Source organism: Fringilla coelebs, assembly GCF_963513975.1.
Source record: "Fringilla coelebs genome assembly, chromosome: 4".
In the NCBI taxonomy this organism is placed as follows: Eukaryota; Metazoa; Chordata; class Aves; order Passeriformes; family Fringillidae; genus Fringilla; species Fringilla coelebs.
In genome coordinates, this window is record NC_140032.1 from 58,135,676 (window position 1) to 58,160,579 (window position 24,904).

At 40.4% G+C, this 24,904-nt stretch overlaps 1 protein-coding gene across 2 annotated transcripts in view; it reads left to right on the top strand.

Annotated features, from left to right (window-relative positions):
- Positions 1-303: 303 nt before the first annotated feature.
- EDNRA (endothelin receptor type A) overlaps positions 304-24,904 on the top strand; it is a 33,410-nt gene continuing 8,809 nt past the window's right edge. Inside the window, exons 1-4 of one of the 2 annotated variants that reach the window (XM_084204754.1) lie at positions 304-421; positions 3,255-3,755; positions 17,814-17,941; positions 23,465-23,663. In XM_084204754.1, the coding sequence (XP_084060880.1) occupies positions 3,354-3,755; positions 17,814-17,941; positions 23,465-23,663 (729 nt within the window). In that variant the 5' untranslated portion in view covers positions 304-421; positions 3,255-3,353. The remainder of the gene's footprint in view (positions 422-3,254; positions 3,756-17,813; positions 17,942-23,464; positions 23,664-24,904) is intronic. The other variant, XM_084204753.1, reaches the window with a different exon arrangement.

The window sequence follows — 24,904 nt, forward strand, 5'->3', positions numbered from 1 at the left end:
GTGGGATCAGGTAGAGCCCCTTGCTGAGAATCCTGCGTGCCATCAGCAAGCAGCTGCAGCAGTGGCTTCCCGGGGCTGTGGCTTATGTGAGTCCGGCGAAGCAGCTGCGCTCAGGTTCAGCGAGGAAAGAGTTAAGGAGCTCCGTGTTCCCCTGTGCCCGGGAGGCAGCCTTTGTGTTTAACATTGGCAGGGGCTCAGTTCGGGCTGGAGGTTTGTTTTAATTGGGGGAGGGGGCGGTGAAGAGGGGACGCTCCGACTTCTTCAGTCTGTCTCTTTCGTTCGCTGTTTTAGCGGAGGTGGAGATTTTCAATTCCACCCAGTCAGACGCAGGCAGGAGGATCTGCTAAGACTATCCCAGGAAAAGCCACTCCGAAGAAATTCTCCGAGGCGGCGGCGGCGGCGCGGCAGCCCCAGCATGAGGGTGAGCGGGGCGGGGAGCGCGGCGCGGAGAGTGCGCGGGATGCTGCGGGAGCCCCATCCCCAACCCCATCCCCATTCCCATCCCCATCCCGCGCCGGGAGCAGCCCGGCCCGAGCCGCGGGCACCTTCCGCACCGCTGGAAACGCCCCGGACGGGGATTCGGGGCCGGTGTGCACCTCTGTGTGCGGGTGTGAGCGTGTGAGAGAGAGGAAGGGGGAGAGAACAAGAGACGGGCACAAGGCAGCTTGGGGGAACTGTTATTCCATAAAGTTTAACAACGTATGGATCTTGCCGGAGGCTCTCCAGGCAGCACTGGTTTGCCAATGCATGCTGGATTGATCCTTCGCTGGTGGAGCAAGGAGGGTTTTTCCTCTCGCCTTGGAGAAGGAGCAGCGGGCGGCTTCTCCGGCAGCGCTCGCTGGGAACAGCCCAGAGAATCCCCCTTGCCGGCGTTGTTCCCTTCAGTGCCTTCCTTTGCTCCTGGTCACATCTCAGCCGCCTTACACCCATTAAGCACTGTTAACGTTTTGGCCGGTCTTTGGAACAATTTCATTTCCAGTAGTACGGTCTCTCGCGAACCTCGGCATGGGAATTTTTCTGGCTTGATCCTCCAGGTCAGTCAGGAATTCAGTTCCCCGCATCCGCGGCTGCGGCACTGCAGGAGCACAGGCACAACACAGGCGGGTGGCTCCCAGGTTAACAGAGCACCCTCGCACCCTCCAGGTACCCAGGCTGCTGAGTGAAGGACAATCCTAGATCACCTTATCACAGAAAGTTATCAGGGATGCCAGTGTGTTACTCATACGAGGCATGCTATATTCTGCAGCAACATAAATACTTTAAAAATATGCACAGAGGAATGAAGGGCTGTCAGGAAGCTATAAAAAAGTACCCTTAGTAGTTAGCCTATTAAAAACATTCTAGTTTTGCTTCTTAGGGAAAAGTTTCTTCCGGGAGAAGGAAGAGATGGTAATTGGTAATTTGTTCCCAGCTTTGCATGCTGGCAGTATGACTGCCATGCTGCCACCATGTTTATATGATACATACATCAAATTTTTACCAAAAGAGTCACAAAGTAAGGAGGAAACCAATATAACTACTAAAACATAGGGCTGTGGATTCTGTTCATAGCTTTATCACATTTACTTGGGAGAACCATTAGTAGTGATACATGTTCCCATCTGTAAATTAAGGAACCGTAATCATAGAAAATAATACAAGTATTAATCCTTGCCTGGAAAGAGTTACAGTCAAATATCTCTGGTTTTTTCTGGTAAGATTTAGAAACCTAAAGAGAAAACACTTGCACCATGCTGCTGCTAAGTGCCCTGAGATACTGTCATAACCAGCATTTAATTTAATGAAATAAAGAAGAATTTACTATTTAGTATGTTAAACTTTGAAATTAAGGCCACGGGAACTCGCAGCTGGCCAGTTCCTGATCTCAAACCCAGCAGTACAAGGATTGAAAGGTGGATCCCTGCTCTGTGAGGGACAGCACTCTGCATGCCAGACAGGAATTCTCCGGTTAGCATCACATCTGCTGCTCTGCAGAGGTACACACACACTTCCCACAGACCACATACAACAGGAGCCTGCAATACTAGTAAATATTTATACTCTGCCTGCTCCAGAAGTACTATCAGTAAATTTTGTCCCTCCTTCTCTGGTAAACGTCTTGCTATAAACTCTGACTTTACAGCCCCACAGGGAATGAAATTAGGATTCATCTACTTAAAAGGATCCTCTCAAATACTTCAGGCAAGTCCCTGGAAATCAGAAAGTAATAAATAGTTTATTTGCAACTCTTCTTTTGTCAACACTGCGGCACTTTGTCTTGTTTTGCAGATATAAACCATGTAAAAAAGAAAAAATCTTAATCTTAGTTTAAACCAAGGCTTCAGGAAAATGGACTTAAATGGCATCCCTGGTTTCACTGGAGGTTTGGTATCTACAAACCCTGTGGCAGTGGTGACACAGGCAGTCACACACATACTAGGGCAGGATCCTATGATGCTCTCTTCCCTACCTGGAAATGTCATGAGTTGCTGCTTAGAATACAAAACCAAGTATTATTTTATCCTTAAAAATAAAAAAAATATTATTTTATCTTTAAAGAGCTTAATTTTTTATTATTAACTTCACTGTGGCTAAGTACTGAGCATGAGTTGCAATTACATTCAAAACCAGATGGCAGAGTTTGAAGGTATTTTCCTGGCCAGAGGTCTATCCTAGAACTATAAAATCTTCCTCCTAATATTTAGGGATTTTGGATCTGGTCCGGATTTTTATTTGAAATACATGTTTTATCTGCTTTCACTTAAAATCCAGGTAATAACTCAGACAAAAATAATATAAAGTCTAATTGTTGCAGTACTTCAAAAATACTCAGAAAATTGATTCATTCACTACCTGTAATTTTTAATGTAGTGTTTTCACCTCTCATTTTCAAAGAAAAAATAGTAAGTTCTTCTTTTAGCTAAAATACCATTCAGCAGTCTCCAAGACAGGTAGACTGCAAGACTATATTTTAAAACAGAATTTCATCCCCCTTACTTTTTCCATCCCTAAACAAATTCTGTCTCAGCAGGGTTTTGTGGGATCTTATTTGCATAAGCTATCACTTAAGGAATTTTTTGTGTTTGCCTCTTGTCAGACAGGTACTGTTGGTAATCTAGATTTCAGAGCAGCACAGTGAGTATAAAAAGGTGTTTAGATATATGTGCTGCAGAGGCTGAACATTCAGATACCTTCCCTAAGTGAGAAACAGGATGTGTTAGACTACCTGTTGGACTGATTATGTGGGGTTTTCCCTTTTCTTTTTTTGCTTACAGTTTCTCTCTGCAGGAGAAAGAGTGAGAAGTATCTCACTGAAATACTGAAGAAAAATCGAAGATCCTGTCTCACTGAATTTGCTCACTGGGGATTTCAGGATGGAAGCCTTGTGTTTAAGAGTGTCTTTGCTGCTGCTGGTCCCGGGCTTTGTCCTCAGTGACAGCTCCGACAGAGACGTTTCCAATCGGAGCGACTCGGGAAACCCCCTTTCCACCTTCTCAGGGATGGAATCCAGCATTCTCCTCACCACCATGCAGCCCGCGGTGTCCAACCAGACTGTCAAATGTTCCCAGCAGACTAAGATTGCTGAAACTTTCAAATACATCAACACCGTGGTATCCTGTGCTATTTTCATCATCGGGATGGTTGGGAATGCAACTCTGCTGAGGATCATTTATCAGAACAAGTGTATGAGGAACGGCCCGAACGCGCTGATAGCCAGCCTGGCACTGGGGGACCTTATCTACATTGTCATTGATATCCCCATCATCGTGTACAAGGTAGGACACCACCACCCATTCCAGCTGCAGCTCCTTGCGAGTTCCCGGGCAGTTCTCTGGCTTCCTCCTCTGTTTAGTGCTCTTTTGTCAATTAATAGTGCAATTAAGGAACCAATACAACTCCTTTTTGTTCTGCAATAAACGCCTTTCTCTCAGGTCTCACCTCCATCAAGAAAAAGTGCATCTCCCGTTAAGGATGGTGTAGCTCTTAGCACCTAACCAAAGAGTGGCCTTGGGCATTTCACAGGAGCTTTTCGTTTCTCATAGCTGCTACAGCTAGCAAAAGAAGCTATGAGGGTAGCTTTTTATAAACTGTTCTCCTCCTTGATGAACTAGCTGCTATTTTTATATTATCCAATCCTTACTTTATATTTTTTCAGAAAATACTCCCTGTGATACGCAGGCTTCCCATTATGACTTTGAAGGGAGAGATTACGTCAGTTAAGTTGAGCCTTAAGGTTTTCATTTAATATTCATTAATAGCAGAGTCTCAAAATTATTCCAATTATATCACAGACCCTTTCTGAAATATTAAATTTCATCTGGGTTTGTCAAAGTGTAAAAAGGCTCTTCAGCAATTCTTTTATCCAGTATAAAGTTATCTTGTCCCAGTGTTTTGATTTTCCAATTTAATTAAACAAAGCCATAAAGCAGTGCTTTTTCTGATGCAATTTATGTTTACTAATATAATTCCAGCCAGAACATGCTTGAATGAACAGAACTGAGCCCTTTTTAATATATTTCATTGATATTAACTTTGAACCATCTTGGAAAGTCATCTTAGAATTATCCTAGAAAATCATCAAAGAATTTTGTAAGCTTGTATCTGTCTCTTTGAGGACCATACACAGGTGCATAGCTGATAGGATATTTGACTTTTTCTTTCTTTTTTCAGTAGAAACATTAAGTGTTTCTGTTTGTAAATAAAACACTAAGTCATATAATATATATATCATATAATTAAGAAAAAATGTTGTTCACAACATCAGCCCTTAAAGATTCTAATGACTTTTATTTACATGTGTTTTAAATGAAACATTTTAATGCATGGTTTTATAATAACTGGTGCCCTGTGGTTTCAAACTGGATTTTAAAATTAAGGAAACAATGACTAAAACATGCATTTTGCATCTTTATAACACTGACATCATACGTGATTATGACACAGGAATTCATAGGACAAGACCATAAAATTTGAATTAATTAATGGAAAAAATTCTCTCTATGTGCATGTATTACATTTGTACAGAGGCACTGGGAGTCTGTTATTGTCCACCCAACCAGGAGGAAGAGGTGGACAATGTATTCTATAAGCAGCTGGAGATTGTTTCAGGATCACCAGCCCTTGTTCTTGTAGGTGATTTCAACCTACCAGACATCTGCTGGGAACTTAACACAGCAGAAAAGAGTCCTTAGGAAGTTCTTAGAGTGTGTGGAGGACAAGTTTTGTCACAGCTGGTGAGCGAGCCCACCAGGCCAGGGACTGTGTCACACCTGCTGCTTGCAAAGAGAGATGGGCTGGTGGGAGATGAGGTGGTTGGAGGCTGCTTGGGGCACAGTGATCATGAAATTGTAGAGTTCTTGAGATTTGGTGAAATCAGGAGGAGCATCACTAAGACTTTTACATTAGAATTCTGGAGGGCAGACTTTGGCCTGTTTAGGAGACTTAATCAGAGAGTTCCATGGGAAGCAGCCCTTAAATACAAAGGAGTTCAGGAAAGGTGGGCGTGCTTCAAAACAGAGATCTTGAGGGCAAAAGAACAGACTGTCCCTGTGTGCTGAAAGATGAGTTGACAAGGCAAACATCCAGTCTGGATGGGCAATGAAGTTTTAAAAGGAACTTAGAAATAAAAAAGGATGTATCATCTTTGGAAGGAGGGTCAGGTCTCTCAGGAAGTATTAAAGGGGTTTGCTAGGGCATCTAGGAAAAAGGATTAAGGTAGGTCAAAACTCAGTTCAAACTTAATGTGGCAACTTTTGTAAAGGATAATAAAAAGTCTTTTTACAAAAATATTAACAGCAAAAGAAAGGGTAAGACCAACCTTTGTTCTCTACTGGATGTGGGAGGAAACTCAGTAACTGCAGATGAGGAGAAGGTGAAAGTGCTTCACGCTTTCTTTGCCTTCTTCTTTAGTGGGAAGATGTCTTGTCCCCAGGACAGCTCTCCTCCTGGGCTGGCAGATGGTGTCAGGGAGCAGAATGGTCCCCCTGTTATCCAGGAGGAGGCAGTCAGAGAACTGCTGAGCCTCTTGGATGTTCATAAATCCATGGGACCAGATGGGATCCACCCCAGGGTGATGAGGGAACCGGCAGATGAGCTTGTGAAGCCGCTCTCCATCATTTGCCAGCAGTCCTGGCTCAGAGGTGAGGTGCCAGAGGACTGAAAGCTGCCAATGTTCGCAGAAAGGGTGGGAAGGAGGATCCTGGTAATTACAGACCAGTTAGCCTGACCTCAGTACCTGGTAAGGTTATGGAGCAGTTTGTACTGAGTGTCATCACACAGCACTTACAGGATGGCCAGGGTGTCAGACCCAGCCAGCAGGGGTTCAGGAGGGGCAGGTCGTGTTTGACCAACCTGGTCTCCTTTTATGACCTGGTGACCTGCCTGGTGGATGCAGGAAAGGCTGTGGATGTTGTGTACCTGGACTTCAGCAAGGCCTTTGGCACTGTCTCCCACAGCACACTCCTGGGAAAGCTGCAGCCCACGGCTTGGACAGGAGCACTCTGTGCTGGGTTAGGAACTGGCTGCATGGCCGGGCCCAGAGGGTGAACGGTGCTGCATCCAGCTGGTGGCCAGTCACCAGTGGTGTCCCCCAGGGATCTGTGCTGGGGCCAGTTCTGTTTAACATCTTTATTGTTGACATGGATGGGGGGATTGAGTCTTTCATTAGTAAATTTGCAGATGACACTAAGCTGGGATTGTGTGTTGATCTGTTGGAGGGTAGGAGGGTTCTGCAGAGAGACCTGGAATGGTTGGATGGATGGGCAGAGTCCAATAGAATGAAGTTTAATAAGTCCAAGTGCCGAGTCCTGCATTTTGGCCACAAAACCCCCCCTGCAACACTGGGGACAGTGCTCAGGCAGAAAGGGACCTGGGGGTGCTGGTGACAGCTGGCTGAACATGAGCCAGCAGTGTGTCCTGGTGGCCAAGAAGTCCAACGGCATCCTGGCCAGTATCAGGAATGGTGTGGCCAGCAGGAGCAGGGAGGTCATTCTGCCCCTGCACTCGGCACTGGTGAGGCCACACCTGGAGTGCTGTGTCCAGTTCTGTGCTCTCAGTTTGGGAAGGACATCGAGACGCTTGAGCGCATCCAGAGGAGGCGATGAGGCTGGAGAGGGGCTGGGAACAGAAAACCTGTGAGGAACGACTGAGGGAGCTGGGGGTGTTTAGCCTGGAGAAAAGGAGACTCAGAGGTGACCTTATCACTCTCTATAACTCCCTGAAAGGCGGCTATAGTCAGGTGGGGGTTGGTCTCTTTCTCCAGGCAGCAACTGACAGAATGAGAGGACACAGCGGATATCAGGGAAAAGTTTTTTATGGAAAGAGTGACTGGAATTTTCTGCCCAGGGAGGTGATAGAGTCACCATCCCTGGATGTTTAAAAAAAGACTGGATGTGGCACTCGGTGCCATGGTTTAGTTGAGGTGTTAGGGCATGGGTTGGACTTGATGATCTTGAAAGACTCTTCCAGCCCAGTGATTCTGTGGTTCTGAGACATTATCTATGGTGAAATGCAGCACCTGGTTCTGATCTTCAAGTTGTATACATTGCAGATAAGTCTTTTAACTTTAACTGGGTTTAATATAACATTAATTTGAAACTAGGATGACTGTAAATCATTATGGATGTGATTTAATGGAAATTCTAGTTTACACTTTTCAATACTCCACCTGGGAAGTTAAAGTGTCAATTTGTTGATAAGCTTTCTGTAGAGTATTTTGGGCTAACAGGTTGATGAGAAAGATTAATTTCTGCCTGATCTGAGATTCTCCCATCTTCCACAGCTGGGTGAATGCCTTATGGGACATCAGGGGCTCTTAGCTGGACTCAGAGCCTACTCAAGGCCAGGCTGGATGGGGCTCTGAGTGACCTGGGCTGGTGGGAGGTGTCCCTGTCCATCCCTGTCCCATGGCTGCGGGGTTGGAACTGGATGATCTTTAAGGTCCCTTCCAACCCAAGCCATTCAGTGATTCTATGACCGCACCTCCCATGATGTAGTACAGTTTCCTTCTTGGTAAATTACCCTCGTGTCTTTATGGATAATTGCTAAGGCAGCATTCTCACTTCTCATGGTATATCTGATAGTACATTTTAAGGAAAAATGGCATGAGTTCTTTTCAGAGCCAAGTTTGAGAAAGAACAAGAATTTTTATTTCACAATTTTTTTCTGACCATTCAAGAGCTCTGCTTCTTTTTTGCAAAGGGGACTGGAAATCTGGAATTAATTATGCCTTTTAGAATTGCCTTTTGATGCCTCTTCTAAAAACTTCTTTGGAAGTTTAGTTGAAAGTAACAAACAAATTTTTTTAAATTCTCTTTATTATTTTACAATATATTTTTTTCTATTATTTTTCTGTCACTTCTCTAGAATTCCATAGGTGCATTTGTCTTGGTCTGTCTTATATGATGAGCTGAACTATGGTTTGATGAATGAAATTTCCTTAGCCTACATGAGAAATTATTTTTGTGCTGCAGAGATGTATTGGATAAATAAAGGCTATGAACAAAACTGCAACCCCTCGACACCAATGCCTGTCAATTTCCACATGTAAGAAGGCAGAATTAAAATAAACTTTAAAGCTTAATTCTAGCTTTTCGTTATTTTTCAGGTATTTAACTTTCAGAAATAATTACTTATAAATTGTGACAATACCACCTTGTTGTCTGAGGTTTGCTGCAAGAATTGTGATACAGGGAAGCATTTATGGCTTTATAAGGGGGCTCTGGTACATCTGATAAGAAATGCAATTATTATTATTATAGTCCATAGCTCATATGAACCATTCAGTAATGTGGATTGCTTACATTAGGAGGTGGGTTTAAAGTTTGTGAAATGCCATTCCTGTTTGCACCACTAGGGATCCTAAAATCTGTGTCACCTTTCAGCTCCTCTTGTCGAGGGACAGTGTGAAAGGTGTCCCCCGGAAATATCATGACTGGATAATAGAAGTGATAGGCTTTTAAGAAAAAAAAAATCAAGTGTTTTTATTTTTGTTAGAAAGTAATTTATACACTTCTGAACTTCCTTTTAAAAGATTCTTTAAGTTTCAGAGTCAGCTGAAATATATGATTCATGTTGAATCATATATTTGCATCCTGCATATTAGTGGTTTCAAACACTTCATACTTTTCAGGTCAGATCTTCATTTTTAGGACAAAACAGGTCTGAAATCAGAGAAAACAAGCATTCATCTGCATATTAAAATAACAAATAGTAGAGTATTAAGATGGCCACATTGATTATAAAATTATATATTACAATTGAATTATAATTATAATTGAATATCTGTAATTATAATTTAATATCAGAAATAGTTATAATCCCTTTCCTGAGACATAATGTAGCCTTAACTATTTTGATACTACCTTCAAAAGAGAAGTAGATAATGCTACTGGTACTCAAATCCATTTTTCAAACCCTTAGAAAGAAACAGCTATAAAATTTTAATAATTGGCATTGTAAGATCCCTGGAGAATTGAGTCATTTATTCTGTTATGTGTTGACACAATCAACAAAGATATGATGCTGGGAAAAAAGTAATTATATAATTTATGTCAACTAAAGATGTGGTCACAGGTGTTTGATGTTTGTAAGCTTTGTTTGTGGTACAGTAGGCTCAAAAACTCACTCCTTACTTTCTCCAATTACTGTAATAATATAGTGGATTCCCCTTATTGTTTAGTGAATTGCAATGTGAGAAATATTTACTGTCCTTTGAAGACATTCTGGATGTATTAAAGCCCCATTACACTTAATTACTACAATATATCCACTTGAAGCATCAAATCAGTAGTAAAAATCTTAATAAACTGAGTTTTACAGGAAGGGTGACAGTTATAAATCCAACCTTAATAGACCAAACGAAGACAATTTAAGTTTCAATCACATTTTTATACCACCAGGAGCCAAATAGTCTCCTCTACCCAAAACATACTCATATCAGACATTCAAGATGTCAAAGTCTAAAGCCCTGTATCAGTAAGAATAATTTCTCTGCAGAGAAAAGACAAGCAGAAAATAAAAGTTTTATATTTTACACAGCTGTAGAGGTAGGGTTAAGGCATTGAAGAAGAGATGGGTTCCTTTTCTTGTATCAAGGTGGCATTAGCACATAACTGAAAGCTGCTGATCACCTGCTTTACCCATCACTGCCACGTGCATTTTTAGCAAATAAATTCAGATACAGTGCAAGAAACTCCTTTAGAGGGCTGCTTTCCTTAAAGGCTTTACATTGGCAGCACAAAGGCACAGCAATGTAGCCACAGCAGCACTGGTGCCTTGGCTGCTCTGAGCTCTGGCAAACCCTTATGGCTGTTCCTGCTGCTGCTCCCATGGCTGGAGTACAGCAGAGCAACAGGAACAACTCCAGGTGCTCACCACAGACACTGCTGTCCAGTTCTCTCCTGAGCCCACGGAGCTTGAAACATTCTGGACCAAGGCTCTCACCTTTAGAATGGCAACATTTTACTGTTATTGGGAACTCCTGAGCTGTCTCTGCTTCCAGTTTTATGCACTTTAGAGAAAAACATCAAAATGAGTTCTATTTCTTGGAAACTGGCTTACATAGGGCTGACATAAACTACATTGCCTTAGATCAGAATATGCTTAATTCCTTAAACCATTAGTTTGCAAAGTAGATGAAGCAAATTAGGAAGCTTTTTACCTGTTTCTTTAATAACATTTCTTAACCATTTTACTGTTATAAAGTGGAAGACATCTACCCAGGAAAAATACAAGCATTCACTGCTCAGACAGCTCTAGAAGAATAAAACAGGGGGATTTTTTGAATAGTTTTTGAATAAAACAGGGGGATTTTTGGTTAGTTAATTGGTATTCATGCTTACTTTAGTTGCAACACTATTTAAATCTGAGTAGTCCACCAAGAACATTAAAAATCTAAATATAGAAGGTACCTGACATCAAGCAAATATCCTCATCCATTTTGTCTTCAGTAAAGGAAGACTCAGCTAAAGCATTTCTAGTCATGGACATTTCTTAGCATCAGAGCACGTGTACAAGTGTCAGAGCAATCTCTTCTGAATAAAAAATTATTTGGCATATCTGAATACCTTCACGAACAGAATTAATAATTATACCTACATGGGGATGCTAATGAACCACATTGGCACTGATCTTGTGGCTGATAGAACAAGCAGCATCTTTTGTGCCAAAGGAGTATAAAGCCAAGCCAACAGCACACAAAAAGGTAAGGGCACTTAGGAAAGATACTCTTCTCTAAAGGCAGAATTTTTCATAGGTATAGTGTGTATTTCTCAATTAAGTACCAACACAAGCAGGAAATTCTGAGGCCTCAGAACAACTACATTCTGGTTTTCAATAAATTCTTATCAGGGATTCCAAGAAGCAATGAATGGATAGCCCAGTGTGATGCAGAAATCCATAGAACCTGCTCCATGCAGGACCTACTATTCTGGTGTATGTCTCCACGTAGAGACCAAACCCAGCAGAAACCCAGAGGTAGAACAAGAATTGACCATTGAGTCCTGAAGGCAGAAATTTTCCAAAATGGAGCAGGGAACAGAAATCCGTCAGGAATGTGTTCTATTTACAAACTGCAGCTTCCCAGCAGAGTGTTCAATGCGCATACCAGAGTAGCAGTCAAGGAAGAGATTTTATACTCTAGGTGTTAGTTCAAGATCCACTCTGCCTTTAACTCATGGCTGCTCTTTGGGGAGTGGGACATATGTTCCCATCAACGCATGGCTCCTCCCTCATCTTCAACTCCTCATCTCATGCCTGCCTTGCTGGTCTGTGGATTTGAAATAGTGTATAGTACTTAGAGACTTTAGGTTTAAGAGAATGTTTTAGTGTGTTTTCTGTCTTTATTTCTCAACCAGCTGAACTCTACAGATAACAAGGAATTGTTTTGATTGTGCATATTCAGGGCTTATGGGTTCTGCAGTAATTTCTTAGAAATACTGTCACTCTTTTTAGCAACACACAAAAGAAAACATAGCTGGAAGAATAACAAAAGAAATATGCCCAGGGATTGAAAAAATTCCTTTCAACAAATCACCATGCATATAAGCACACCTTGCAGTTCGTTTCCCTGAAGAAGAGCAGCTCAGCTTGAGAAACAGTTTATCTAACAGGATGGGAAGATAGCCAACACCATGGAAAATAATCCTGCTTTGTAAACAGCAAAAATACCACAGGGGAGATGCCTAGGGTTGTTAGGAATGCTTTACTGCTAAGTAGATTTTTGTAATAAATATAAGCATTTTAACAAGAACCTAAAACTTAGGATTTCTGTTTCTTCCAGCTAGTTGGGAAAGAATGTTCAGCTGCAAAACCAGGGCATTTGTTTCCTTACTTTTCAGGATCTCTTGAAGTATAATCTATTTTCCCTTGTATAAAAATGATACATTCCCTTCCATAGCTGCCTAAGCAGAAGAAATACACTGTAGGCATTCAGTGAATGGCACGAGACCCTTTGCTACCTTCACCTTTACTCAGCTGGGCTAAGATAAGCAAAAGAGCAGAAAAAGCTCTGGCAGGGCAATTCAGAGTAAAAAATGTCTTTGATGGTTCTCATGCATCCCCACATGACCTTTCTTCCTTCCAGGAAGAAAACCAGTCAGTCTTTTATCCACCCAAAGTGGAAAAAAGTTCTTGGTTGTAGCAAAATCAGGAATGCATTTTCTGCAAAGAAGAGTTGAAGGGATTGTTCTCTCTCCCATGCCAGGGCTGTGAATCTAAGTAGAAGGAAATAAACAAATTATCCCAAACCTGGCAGAAGCTTGAACAATCACCTCACCATATACTCAGTACTGATCTTATGCCCTGCATTATAAAGGCTACCCTCATTCTTTGTTTTCCTCTACTCTTTGTTTTCCTCTGGTCACTGTCCTTTCAAAATTCAAGGTTTCTCACTTCAGCAGTGAGAAGGAATACTTACAGACTGACTGTGTTCCTCTCCACCCTGACAAAGTGGTGGAGCACAGCTGACTTGTGAGGCAAGAAATGGATGAGCTTTGTCCAGAAAATGCAATTCTCCCCTATATATATGGGTTTTAGGAAGAAGGGAAATGATCGAAAACATGCGATGAATTCTTACGCTATGACATTTTATGAGGACAGATGGGTCCTGCTCAGTCACCACAACCAAAATACCACTGCTGAGGACTCAATACATCCTTATTCCTAACTAAGCAGTCTTACAGATCAGAGACAGGTGAGACACTTCAGTCAGAACCACCATCTTTTGTCACTTAATGCAGTCAACTCAGTGGTACAGAACTTAGACACTTCAGTCCTGAGCCAGATATCACCTGGATTCCACCCAAAACACCAGATACCTTGTCTGGCCCATGCCTTGAATCAGACAAGGGTATATATAATTGTAGAACACAATTTAAGCTTTATCCAGACAGTTCAATATCTCCTAGAGGAAACTAGCCTTAAAAAAAAAAATAAAAGGAAAAAACAAAAAGCCAGCAATACCAAATGTGCTGATGTAACAAAACTAAAAGAATTTCCCTTATCTTTCATTCTGGGCTATGTGGCAAGGAAAGAAAATCACCACAGACTACTCTTCTTTTGTAACTGCTGCTCCCCAGTTAGATGTTGGTCACTTACACAACTGGATTGTATCTATACAGATAAAATCTGCTGACTTGGTCCCTTTCTTCATTTCTGCCCAAGTGTAACTTCAGTTGTGGAATAAAGAAGATATTTCTATTTTTCCTGAAGACAGAATAGAAGCTGACTTCTGTGGTTGTGCCAGAGTTGTTCCAGCAGTATCATGGAACATTTAAATGCCATGAAACCCAGGAGAGTGTCCTAGATGGCAGCAGCATGAGGGGCAAGCACTGCCTGCAAGGAACACAGTTCAGTTTCTGGGAAGAACATCTTGTGTGTCAGCACAACAATGGTCCCCCATGGATATAGGAAGAGGCAGTCTCTAGAGCACTAGGATGAAATCAGAGCAGGAGAGGGCAGGCAGGAACCCTTTGCTGCCATCCTCAATGCCACATGGCAGAGAGAGGGGACCTCCTGACTTGTACTTGTTGAGCTGAAGGAGTTTTAATAGAGCAGCTCAGAGCCTGTTCCAATCCAGCACCCAACCATGCCCATCTATTTTGGGCTGAGCTCCAGGGCCATCATCTGCCTTCAAACACACACTATCAGCCTGGCATGAGATAAACACTGTGGCTGCACATGAGCATGCTCTGGGCAACACTCATGCGCTGGGGTTACCAAATTTTCTCTTTCAGACTGTAAATAAATTGCTTGGGATGCGCAGTGGGACTTGATGTTTTGTACATCAGCTACCATACTGGGGGGGGGGGGGGGGGGGTTAGAAAATAGCAGCAGCAGAATAAAATCAACGGAGTGACATTTAAAAATCACTGCAAAGGAATGTTCTCAGTGCTGATGTCTTGTTTGTCTTCAGCTGCAGCTCAGGGCAGAGAGGCCATATAAAGCAGCAGAGAAGGGAGGATGCTCAAAGAAGCTGTGGCTGTCTGGTCACTTTGCTGAGTTTTTAAAGAGCAGTCTTGATTTCTGATTTCAGTGCAAAAATACATGTTGACCACACTCTTTTGTCAGGAATTGCACCACAGTATGAAATACTCTTAAGTTGCAAACAGCATAAGGGAAAAGTGCATTTTCTTTGCCACATGTCTTATTTTGAAACCTCAGATATTTTGTAAGGGGGTTTGCAAAAGCACAATCCACTTCCACAACTCATAGAGATCTGGGACTCTAGTAGGAGCAATCAGTCAGATTTCTTCCATCCTAGAGCCTTGAGAGAAAATGTAATTTTCTAGAATTTTATAATAATTTTGTTTAAATATTAAAATATGCAAAAGCACTCAAAGAGTAGTTCCAGTAGTTCCAGTTCTTGTATTGCACCTAAGTAAATCAGGATTAATTATATTAAATTCCTGGCTTCATTTTTTTAAGTGCAAAATAAATGTGTTATTTCCTTCTAAAATTTCCATACCATGCTAGGGCAGAACAGAGGGAAATGGACTTGTTTTGATGCAAAAATTAGTAAAACTAAAGACAGGATCAGATTTGCTGACTAAAAATATCTACAGAAGAAAAAAATTGGCACCTGATCCAAGGGGAAGCAATGAATGCATAGCTGATGCAGAGTGATAATGGAGTACACCCCCAGAAATGATTGCAAAGTGAATCTTGAAATCAAAAAACCTTATTTCTGGTCCCAGGGATTTTGATTAAAATCCACTTGAAAAGAATGCCTAATGATTTGGTACTGAGATTACTTCAATTAGTAGAAAGTGTAAGAAACAAAAGGAATAAAATACTTTTAATCTCCAAAAAGGAGAGCTTCCTGGGGTGTGGGGTTGAAGCATACATGCTGGAAGCATGATAAAGCTTCCCCGTGAGGAGTAATGAGTTAGTGAACCTTTTTCAAGTACAACCCTTTTCTTTTTGAAGCTAATATTTGCCTTGTAGTAGCAGAGTTTCGCAGTCACTACAAAGTGCTTGTTCGTTTCTACTGCTGGTGTAGCTACAGCTGCAGTTGGGGGCTGAAATGAATAGGTGCCTCTCAGTTGCCTTTTAAAGTGTGATCTGTAATGATAAATGGGTCTTGGGGCTCTGGTTGGCACAGGGGATTGACAGAAGTCTGCTAGAGCTGATTTTCCATGGCAGTGCCATTTATAATTTAGTCTTCCCAGCCTGAGAACTACTCTGATTTTACCCAAACCCAGCCAAGAGTTTGAAGGTGAAATTCCATCTGATTGGTTGAATTACTATGGGTCCTGATCATCCCTTCTTTTTTGAACTTTTTTTTTTTTGTGATAAAAACTAAAATCTCATATGAGAGTTCTAGGCAAAATGCAGACTATTCTCTACCAACATTTGTTACATTATTGCAAACCAATCTGGAAAACAATTCTGCTGGAACTTTAAATGTATTTCATTCCATCTATAAATGGAAATAGAATCAGAGGAACTAATCAAGAGCTTGCAGATATAAACTTATCACTTTTCCTACTGAAGGTACTGACTGCAGTTAAATCACCAGTCCTAGCAACTCAATCCCTAGCCTTTTAAAAAAAGGGGGATTGCCTTTCACCAAATATGACTATCCTAAAGTGGGATACCATACCAATGGTGCTTGCACACATAAGTTTGATCCACAGTTTCCACCCAGCTGGCTGAAAGCTGTGAGTTGCTAAAATCTGTCCTGAAATACAAATAATCAAATGACATTAGTATAGTCCTAGAGAGACACAGGCAATGTGGAGTGCAGAGCTGCTTCCAGTATTTTTGAGGTATCATTTGGGGGACAAAATCACAAGTAACTCAGCATTGTGATGAATGACTAGAAAACAGAGGGGGTTCAAAAAATCCACAGCAGGATTATGAGGAGAAGATTAATTCCTACTAAGAGAATTTTGTGATAAACATCTATACACTACAGCAAAACTGAAAAACTCAAGCTATGAAAAACCAGAAAGGTAACACCTACCTTAACTGAGATAAAGACATATGTGAATTTGAACTTCCCATAGCTAACATTTGTATTGCTAAAGGTAGTGATTATTGGCATACTTCAATTTAACACTAGCTTAAAAAGAAATAAAATGTTTGCTTTGAATACTGTAGTCCTGAGTTACAATCAGAATTTGTTTTTCTAATTCTACAGCTAGAATTCACCCACTTTTACCAAATAAGCGTGTTCTAGGATCTAAGCTTCTACTAAAATATATTTCTAGACCTTGTGGTTGCAAAGCTAACTCTCAAAACATGAACATCCTACAGCTAAGAAAGTCTCAGCAGCAGAGACTTAGAGAAGAAGATGAACAAAATGGTAGTGCAAGAGTGAGGCGGTTTAGTGACTTTGTTTTTCAATTGAACCATTTCATGAGGGCTGAAATATCCCTTACTTGAGTTAAAATAGCTAAATTAGGGCTCAGTACTTTGTATGGACTCAATAATTTTTCATTTATTACACTTACTTACATTGAATACTGCCAGTTCACTGTCAGAACGTGTAAAGGGTGATCTTCTGTGACTCTGCAGACAGTCACAGAAGATTTGATTACCCTGAATAATTTTGTGTCCTGTATTTTGCATGTATACTTGCTATCAAAGCCCAGTTCCAAGACATTTCCAAAGCTTTAACAATTATAGCTAGAAATATTACTACTTCTATGCTAATTCTTCACAACTGTGCACATGAATCACTGTACTAATATTTATTATGCACATGCCTCCTTGGAAATACTGCTCCAAGCCTCAGTCACTCACATCTTTCCAATGGATGCCTTTCTGCTGCCTTGAAGCGCAGCCCACACGTTTGCACGGCTGTCCTTTAAAATGCAATATGGAACAGATTATGCATGCACAGTGTTTTCCTCACACTCCTCAGAGTCTGGCACTCAACGTTGCCATGAGTTACACAATGGTACATTTATGATGACAAGAACCTACTTGCGTGCAGCACCACCACTTGGCTCTGAGTTATCTCATTATGGACCCTGAGTTATGTTGTGACTGCCTGGTTCTGGGACTCGGCATTCACAACCATCTATGACAGGCTTGAGTTGGATTTTCATTATTCAGTACTGCTGGCAGGTTCACAGTAATAAAATAAAATTTTAACAATCCAATTTACTATTGCAACATCACGAGGTCAACATTTTATGTAAACTTTCAACTTCTGTGCTTCCACAGTAGCAGATAGTTCCCAGATCCACTCAGTACTCAGGATATGCTTGAGTTATGGAGAATTCAAGGTTACATTGGCTGTGCCTAAGACAGGAAATAACTACAATTGTGGCATACTTGCTAGGTTACTGTTTAAATATTCTGATTATTTTGTATCTTCTCTTTAGCTCCTCGCTCAGAAGTGGCCTTTTGGAAATACAGAATTTGGACAGTTTCTTTGCAAATTCCTTCCCTTTATCCAGAAGGCATCAGTGGGAATCACAGTCCTTAACCTGTGTGCCCTTAGTGTGGACAGGTACAGTATGTTTTAATCTTTTGGCACTGCTTTGTACATGCAGATTTCCTAAATCTGGAAGCACTAAGCATGGTCTTCTTAGCAGGCAGATTAAAATACAGATATAACTTAGATTCTGGTCTTTTATATTCTGGCAAATGCCAAGCACCACATTTGTGGCTCAAAGTATAATATTCAGTCCTTGGGCTAATGAACCTCACATGTTTTTTAAAAGTATTTAAAAGCTCTAGTAAAGCATTATTTCAATTTCTTTTACCAGACAAAAATTTACTGGGCTTTGACTCAGTATTTAGATTTATTTCTTTCATATGAACTCATGGGGTTTTTTTGTATTTGAACAAGATCATAATCTTTAGGCTTAAAAATTAGTTTTTCAACTCACTGCCTCTGGACAATAAACAAGGGTTTATTCTGATAACTTTCAAAACTAACAGAACTTTACTGAAAAATATGTTGGAAACTTGCTTTCATAGTTTGACCTAGGTAATTTGAAAATTAATGCCTCTGCTATTTTTTCTGAAGACATAAAATGCAATGGCAGATGAACATTTGAGGTCTGTAAAAGTTGGTTTTATGTATTGAGTTACTTGATCATGTTCTACTCCAAAATATCAGTACCTCTAAATACAGAAAATACTGTTAAACAAAACACAGTATGTGTATTAGTACAAGGATGCAAAGAAGCTTTAAAATTAATCTTGGTTTGGCTTTACAGAAAGAGGGAATGTATAAGGTTAGCAGCGGATGAATCACTTAGTAGTATCCATACCTGAAATACAGTTCCTTACTGCATTAGTACCTCTTTAGCCAAAGCCATAAATTTAAAAAAAAAAATTAAAAAAATTTAAAAAGGTAATACAGGTAACTATTCTACTTCCATTTTTTTTCAGTCTGAGAACTACAAAAACAATTCTATTTCTCAAACAATATCTGGCCTCCATTAAATAAAATCCCATGGACCACTCTAAGGAATAAATCATACATCAAGCACATAAAACAGACAGTTTGTTAGATAAATTCTGACAACTGCAGTTTCAGTAGATGAAGTTCCACTGTCATATACATTTTTATAAATTGGAACTAACTCAGCTGAAGCTACCTTTTTGTAGATGCATATATATTTTTACAAGGACTGATTTGCTAATCCTCCCAACAACCAAATGCTGTTTCCATTTGAGTATAAAATCTGGTATGGGATCAGACTCAGACTACTTAATTTCCTCCCTTAGCTTAGACACTTTGCCAAGGACATTTTCTTTATCATCTGTTGCTACTCTATTAAGTGGTTGCAGAGGATGTGTGTTAGGAAACAGATGTATAGAGCCAGATTCTGTTATTGGCTAACAAGAATCTAGCTTCAATCACCATGAAAGCTCAGAGCACCTTCAATAAGTTAGGTTGGACACTGGAAGTTGGGCACAGAATTCCACATCAGCTAATGGCTGCTTTCTAGAATGGAAAAGGAGTAAATATGAAATAGCGTGCTGTGGCAGCTGGACTGTTTCTGGTCTATGGGCAAGTTAATTCTTGCTTTAAAAAAGCTCCTGAAAGTTATCTTGTTTATAATTATTTTGGGTCTCTATACACTGCATTCTATGGCACACAAAAGATAAAGTCAATCACTAGAAGGAATCCAGCACTCCATATTTATAGTCATTGCTGACTCTCTATCCCTGTTGCACACTACAGCCTTAAGTTAGAACAGGATTCTTTTTTTTCCTATCAGGAAAATCCCTGTGCTAACTACATCCTATTGTGAAACTCCCCTCATTACTACTGCCCTGGAGTGACTTGCCCTGACAGCGTACTAAGGTTTAACTGTGCATGCCCAAGGGGAACAATGGCCACTCACATGTGGAGAGGGTTTTAGGAGGCTGGCAGAAAGCCAGCCATTCACCCTTCGGAGGAAGCTCACTTCGAAGTTGCCTCAGATGCCCCCCAGGCATTTTTAAACTCTAGGTCACGATGGTGACGATAGTGTGACTCTTTCTCTAAACAGTGCCTGAGTGGGACTAAGAGGAAGGATATTTCCCTGCCTGAATTTTTACTCTTGCTTATGTCTTGGGCATAATGATTTTGATGAAGAAATGGGTTGAAGAAGAAAAGTGAAGATATGGATCTCATTTCACATATATACGCTCTCTTCCTGCCTCCTCTGCATAGTACAGTGCAAAGAACAGTAATCCTAAAGTAAATGTTTTTATCTGGACCAACTCACAGTTAGTGTATGAGACAAGTCGAGATTTTGCCACTAAAATAAAACTCTAAGAGCTTTATTATATAAAGATAGCTGCATAAAATGAAGAACAGCTATGGTTGCTAATAACGAAGCAGAACAGTTCCGTATCAGCAACAGCAGGGACATTTGGGGACTGTCCTGGCACTCATCTTGACAGTGACTGCTTCATACATCCTTGATCTTGTCCCTTATGTTTCCTGCATTGCTTTTCACTCTTACAAAGGGCTGACGATACTCACAGAACAGACACTTGTTATATTACAGGGCCATTTGAACACCTAGTTTTCTAATTAACACCTAATTTCTAATCTAAGTTAAAAGGAATAGGGGTACGAAAGCACCCGCTGATGTTCTCAGATCCAGACAAGATGTCCTTCTGAAAGAAATGCTTTAAGCATGTTATAATGGGATAGGAGTGCAAAATATTTAATTGTGTGTAGGTATACAAGTTGAGAGCACATGCATGAGCAGTTGAAAGTGAAAAAGGGAGAGAGAATAGGAGCCACAACATCAAGCAGAGGACAGGAAGTGACCTGGAAGAAAAAGCGAACATTTTAGACATGATTGGAGACAAGAGAGAAATAAACAGAACAAAAGAAAATGTAGACAAATCCCACACAGATTTTAGAGTGAGGAATTAAATGCAATGCATTATGCATGTATTTTATGTCAGGTCCTTGGCAGACATCCTATGTTTTCCAAGTATGAGGGAAATAAACCCTGCAGTATTTTCTCACTCTTGATTGTGGGAGGTTTGTGGCTAGACAAAGATCCTCTATAACCCACAGAACACCCACCTGAAAAATTATTACTACTAAAATTATTATTACTACCACTATTTTTCAAATCACTACTACAGCAGTGAGTAAAGAGACCAAGTAATTGCAGCCTAATACGCATACAGCAAATTCTGATCTAATTACTGAGCTTCTTATGTTTTAGCTGAAAATATTCACAAAATTATTCAGCTAACAATTCCTTATTTGAAAGTTATTTGAATTGTATACTGAAAAAAAAGAATCAGTAAAATACATACAGGACCCAAATCCTCACTGCTGTGCATAGTGATCTCCTCATGTACAAAACAGATGTAACTCAAAAGAACAGGTACAAAAATGCAAGAAAGCAAATAACTGGATTCACAGTTTACAAGTCATTGTTTGTTACTTATATTTACAGAGGTAACATAAAACAAACTTTACATTTGCTACTTGAAAAATATACACAGCTACAAGCCCCTGTTTGCTAAGAGCACCAGTCAGTCAAGGATGGATAGTGCAGCTGGCAGAAATAATTGTAAAATCCCCAGTCTGTAGAAAGTAAACTTTGAACTGATTGTTAAATTTCCAAAGTTCACAAATACTTGAGCATTTTGTGAAAGGTTACGTTTCAATGAATATTCCATTTGGTGGTGAAAGCCAGAATTTGATATTTAGCAAAAAGAAATGCGACAGGATGTCAAATTATTTAAAATTAAATTTGGATTTTAATGTGAATATTTGTGAGAAGATACTGGATATTTCTTTTTTAGTTCTCCCAGTATAATTCATTTTGTTTCGATAGTCTCAGAATTCTAATCTCAGAGACCTCCTCCCCTTTTTCACATTCTTGGAAGATAAGGATGCCTTTAGATGATATTTTTATTTTTAATGTACAATTCCAAGCTGTAGTTTGCTTTTTTATGCTTGAAGTAGTTCTACACACATTTCTGTAGAAAAGATGCTCTGAGAGCCTGTCTGTGGCTCACTGTGACTGTGCTGTGCATGACACTGCTGTAGATATCAAGGCAAAGCTTTCCAGTCTGTTTTCTGCAGGGGTGATGGCAGGCCCTGACACTTTCCAGTGATATTGGGTAACAATGCTTGCTGAAGTTTTTGTGAGGGGCTTAAGCCTGGATTTGCATTTAGGCATTGTCATTCCCCTAACACTGAGGTTACAGGGGATGGAATTCCCAAGTCTTCCATCTAGTTGATAAGCACACTTCCAAACTAAAAAGAGGCTGTGATACAAGAAATCAGAAGAAATTATTTGTGTGTGAATCCAGTGCTACTGTATTGGTTAAAGGAGGGCTTAGAAAGCCTTTCAATAAACAAATTCTCCTGATCTCTGTAGCCTTGGTCCTGTAGCCCTCAAAAATTTTTCCCATCGGAAGCTCCTCATTCCTTCCATCTTGGTTGGACTTGATGATCTCAAAATGTCTTTTCCAACCTAGTTCATTTAGTGATCTCAAAAATTCCAAATCCAGCATTTCCCTTCTTAATATGATTTTTTTTTAAGCAGACAAACAACCTTTCTTGACTATTTTTATCCTCAACCAAAGAAGACTATTTCATCAGTGGATGCCATGATATACCCATGCAGCACTGTCATTCCAAACAGGAAGGTGCTATTATTTTAAGGAAGAACAATAAGCATTTCAGAAGCTGTTACATCATTAATGACAGAGAGCTCTCCAGAATGAATTTCAGATTATTACAAGATCAAAAATAATATTGGTTCTTTCCAATATTCTGTCTTTGCTAAATTGTTGGAAATGCTGAGCAAGTAGTTTACTGCAGTAATTGTAGGACAACAGTTAAATCTACTACTGAAAATTTAGTTTATGGTCTGGATTGCACTTTGTATCCTATGCCTATCTGTCTTCTCTGAATAATTTCACAACCTTCTAACCAGAGCTGACAGAGAGATTGAGGTCTCAAAGCTAATACATTTCTACAAGTTCATTGAAAACTGAGAGACAACTAGAGGAGAAAGATCCTCTTCGTTCATTGAACAGTGTAAACAGAACAAATGTCTTTTCACTTAATGAAGAGTATTTTCCTGGTGTTTCATTGCCTAGAAGCTGACAGCTTCACTTTGGGTAGCACTGCTGCCACAGCTGAGGTAGCTGAAGGAGATGGATGCTTTGTATCTGTTAGAATGGCTGTGTCCCTGGAAGGTTTTTTCTCTCTGTTATGGCAGTTATTTAGTGAAAGATATAGTCTGTCCTCCCAAATGTTGCCTACTTTAATTAGAAATCATGAGTGCAGTCCACCCAGCAGAATTCCACACAATCCCACACCCAAGCAGAACAGGAGCAGCCGGCTCTCTGCTCTCCACCCTTCAATGCACCCTGTTATGTCCTGGGTAAGTTGACAGCTGGCAGAGGCCCTGGAATAGGCAGAAAAAACCAAGTAATACAAGTCTCAGATGTCAGCTTTAGGAATTTACTTGCCATATGACACTGAACCATGAACTTTTAAGAAGGAAAGTGCGGGCTGGAAACTAACGCCTGCCTCTTTCAGGTACAGAGCAGTTGCGTCCTGGAGCCGTGTTCAGGGGATTGGAATCCCAATGATCACTGCTATTGAAATTTTCTCCATTTGGCTTCTGTCCTTCATACTGGCCATCCCAGAAGCAATTGGCTTTGCCGTGGTACCTTTCAAATACAAGGATGCAAGTTATGTTACCTGCATGCTCAAACCTACAAATGATTTCATGTTGGTAAGTAACATCCCGTCTTCTCTTTTTTGGAACCCACTGTACGTGGGTCAGACAGTTAAGATACTGGATGATAATAGAGTTTATTCATGCATTAAACTGCAAAATGTATTCTAATGTGTATTGGTGCAAAGAAAATCCTTTGTTTGCAGTGACTTGTCTCTGTTTTCAGCCTGAGAGATTAAATGGGGCTTTATTGCATTTTCATTTCTTTGCTACTGAGGATTTTCCAATAGACATTTGCAATTCACACCTGCTAAAAGTACAGTCAAGAGATGTATCAGGGTAGCCAGAACCTTGAAAAGGTTTGAGTTTCAAGGTACAACACCGTGGAGCTTGTAAATGTCAAAACACATGTTTTACCATGATTAGTCATCCTTTTGTAGCAGTAGTCATCTCTCTTGGCACACAAAGAAAAGGGTGGGGCCATGCTACATGCATTAAAGTCAAATAAAAAATAATCCTTTAGTTTACAAGAAGTCATGACTACAAAGCTGACAGACCCACACCTCCAGCTAGGTGCTTGTGCAGTGTTAGCTGCCATTAGATACAGCAGCTGAAGAGCAAGAGGAGTGCCTGAGACACACCAGGCTGCTTTGGCACGTTTCCTACCCCTCAGCCTCTGTGCTCCTGCAGATTAACAGCTGTCAATACCCACACTAACTTCTGCAAAGAAGCTCAGGTGAGAAGTCACTACAGAATCAATAGATTACTGCATAGGGGCATAGTGGTTTTCCACATGGCCTTACAATGAGAAAATATCTTAATTTTTTAAATTTCTGAATACAGTGAAAGGCCAGGTACCATTCATCCAGTAGCAAAAAAGAAAGAGTAATATTCTGCAGAGAAGGCAGATAGCACCAGGTCTTCAGTCTTGAGAAAAACTCGGTATTTTTTTCTGGACTAGAATTTTTCATAATAGAGTATAAGTTTCTCTTTTTTGAATGTCTGGTGCTTCTCCTTTTATTGGACCAGAACATAACTTGGCCTAGAATTGGGAAGGATACGGTAAAGTGGAGCTAGGAATTTTAGGAAATAACAAGTGTGGATGATTACTTTTTCAGAGGAACACCCCCAATTGTGGTAGGGTTACACAGACTATAGGGATGTCCAAAAGAGCATGAGATAACTGAAAGAGAAGACAAAAGGAATTCCCTAATAGAACTAATTAATGCAGGTAAAGATGGAGTGGAATTTCCCAGAGTTTATAATATTTTTGTTTCTTGACTCCACAGCCTATATGA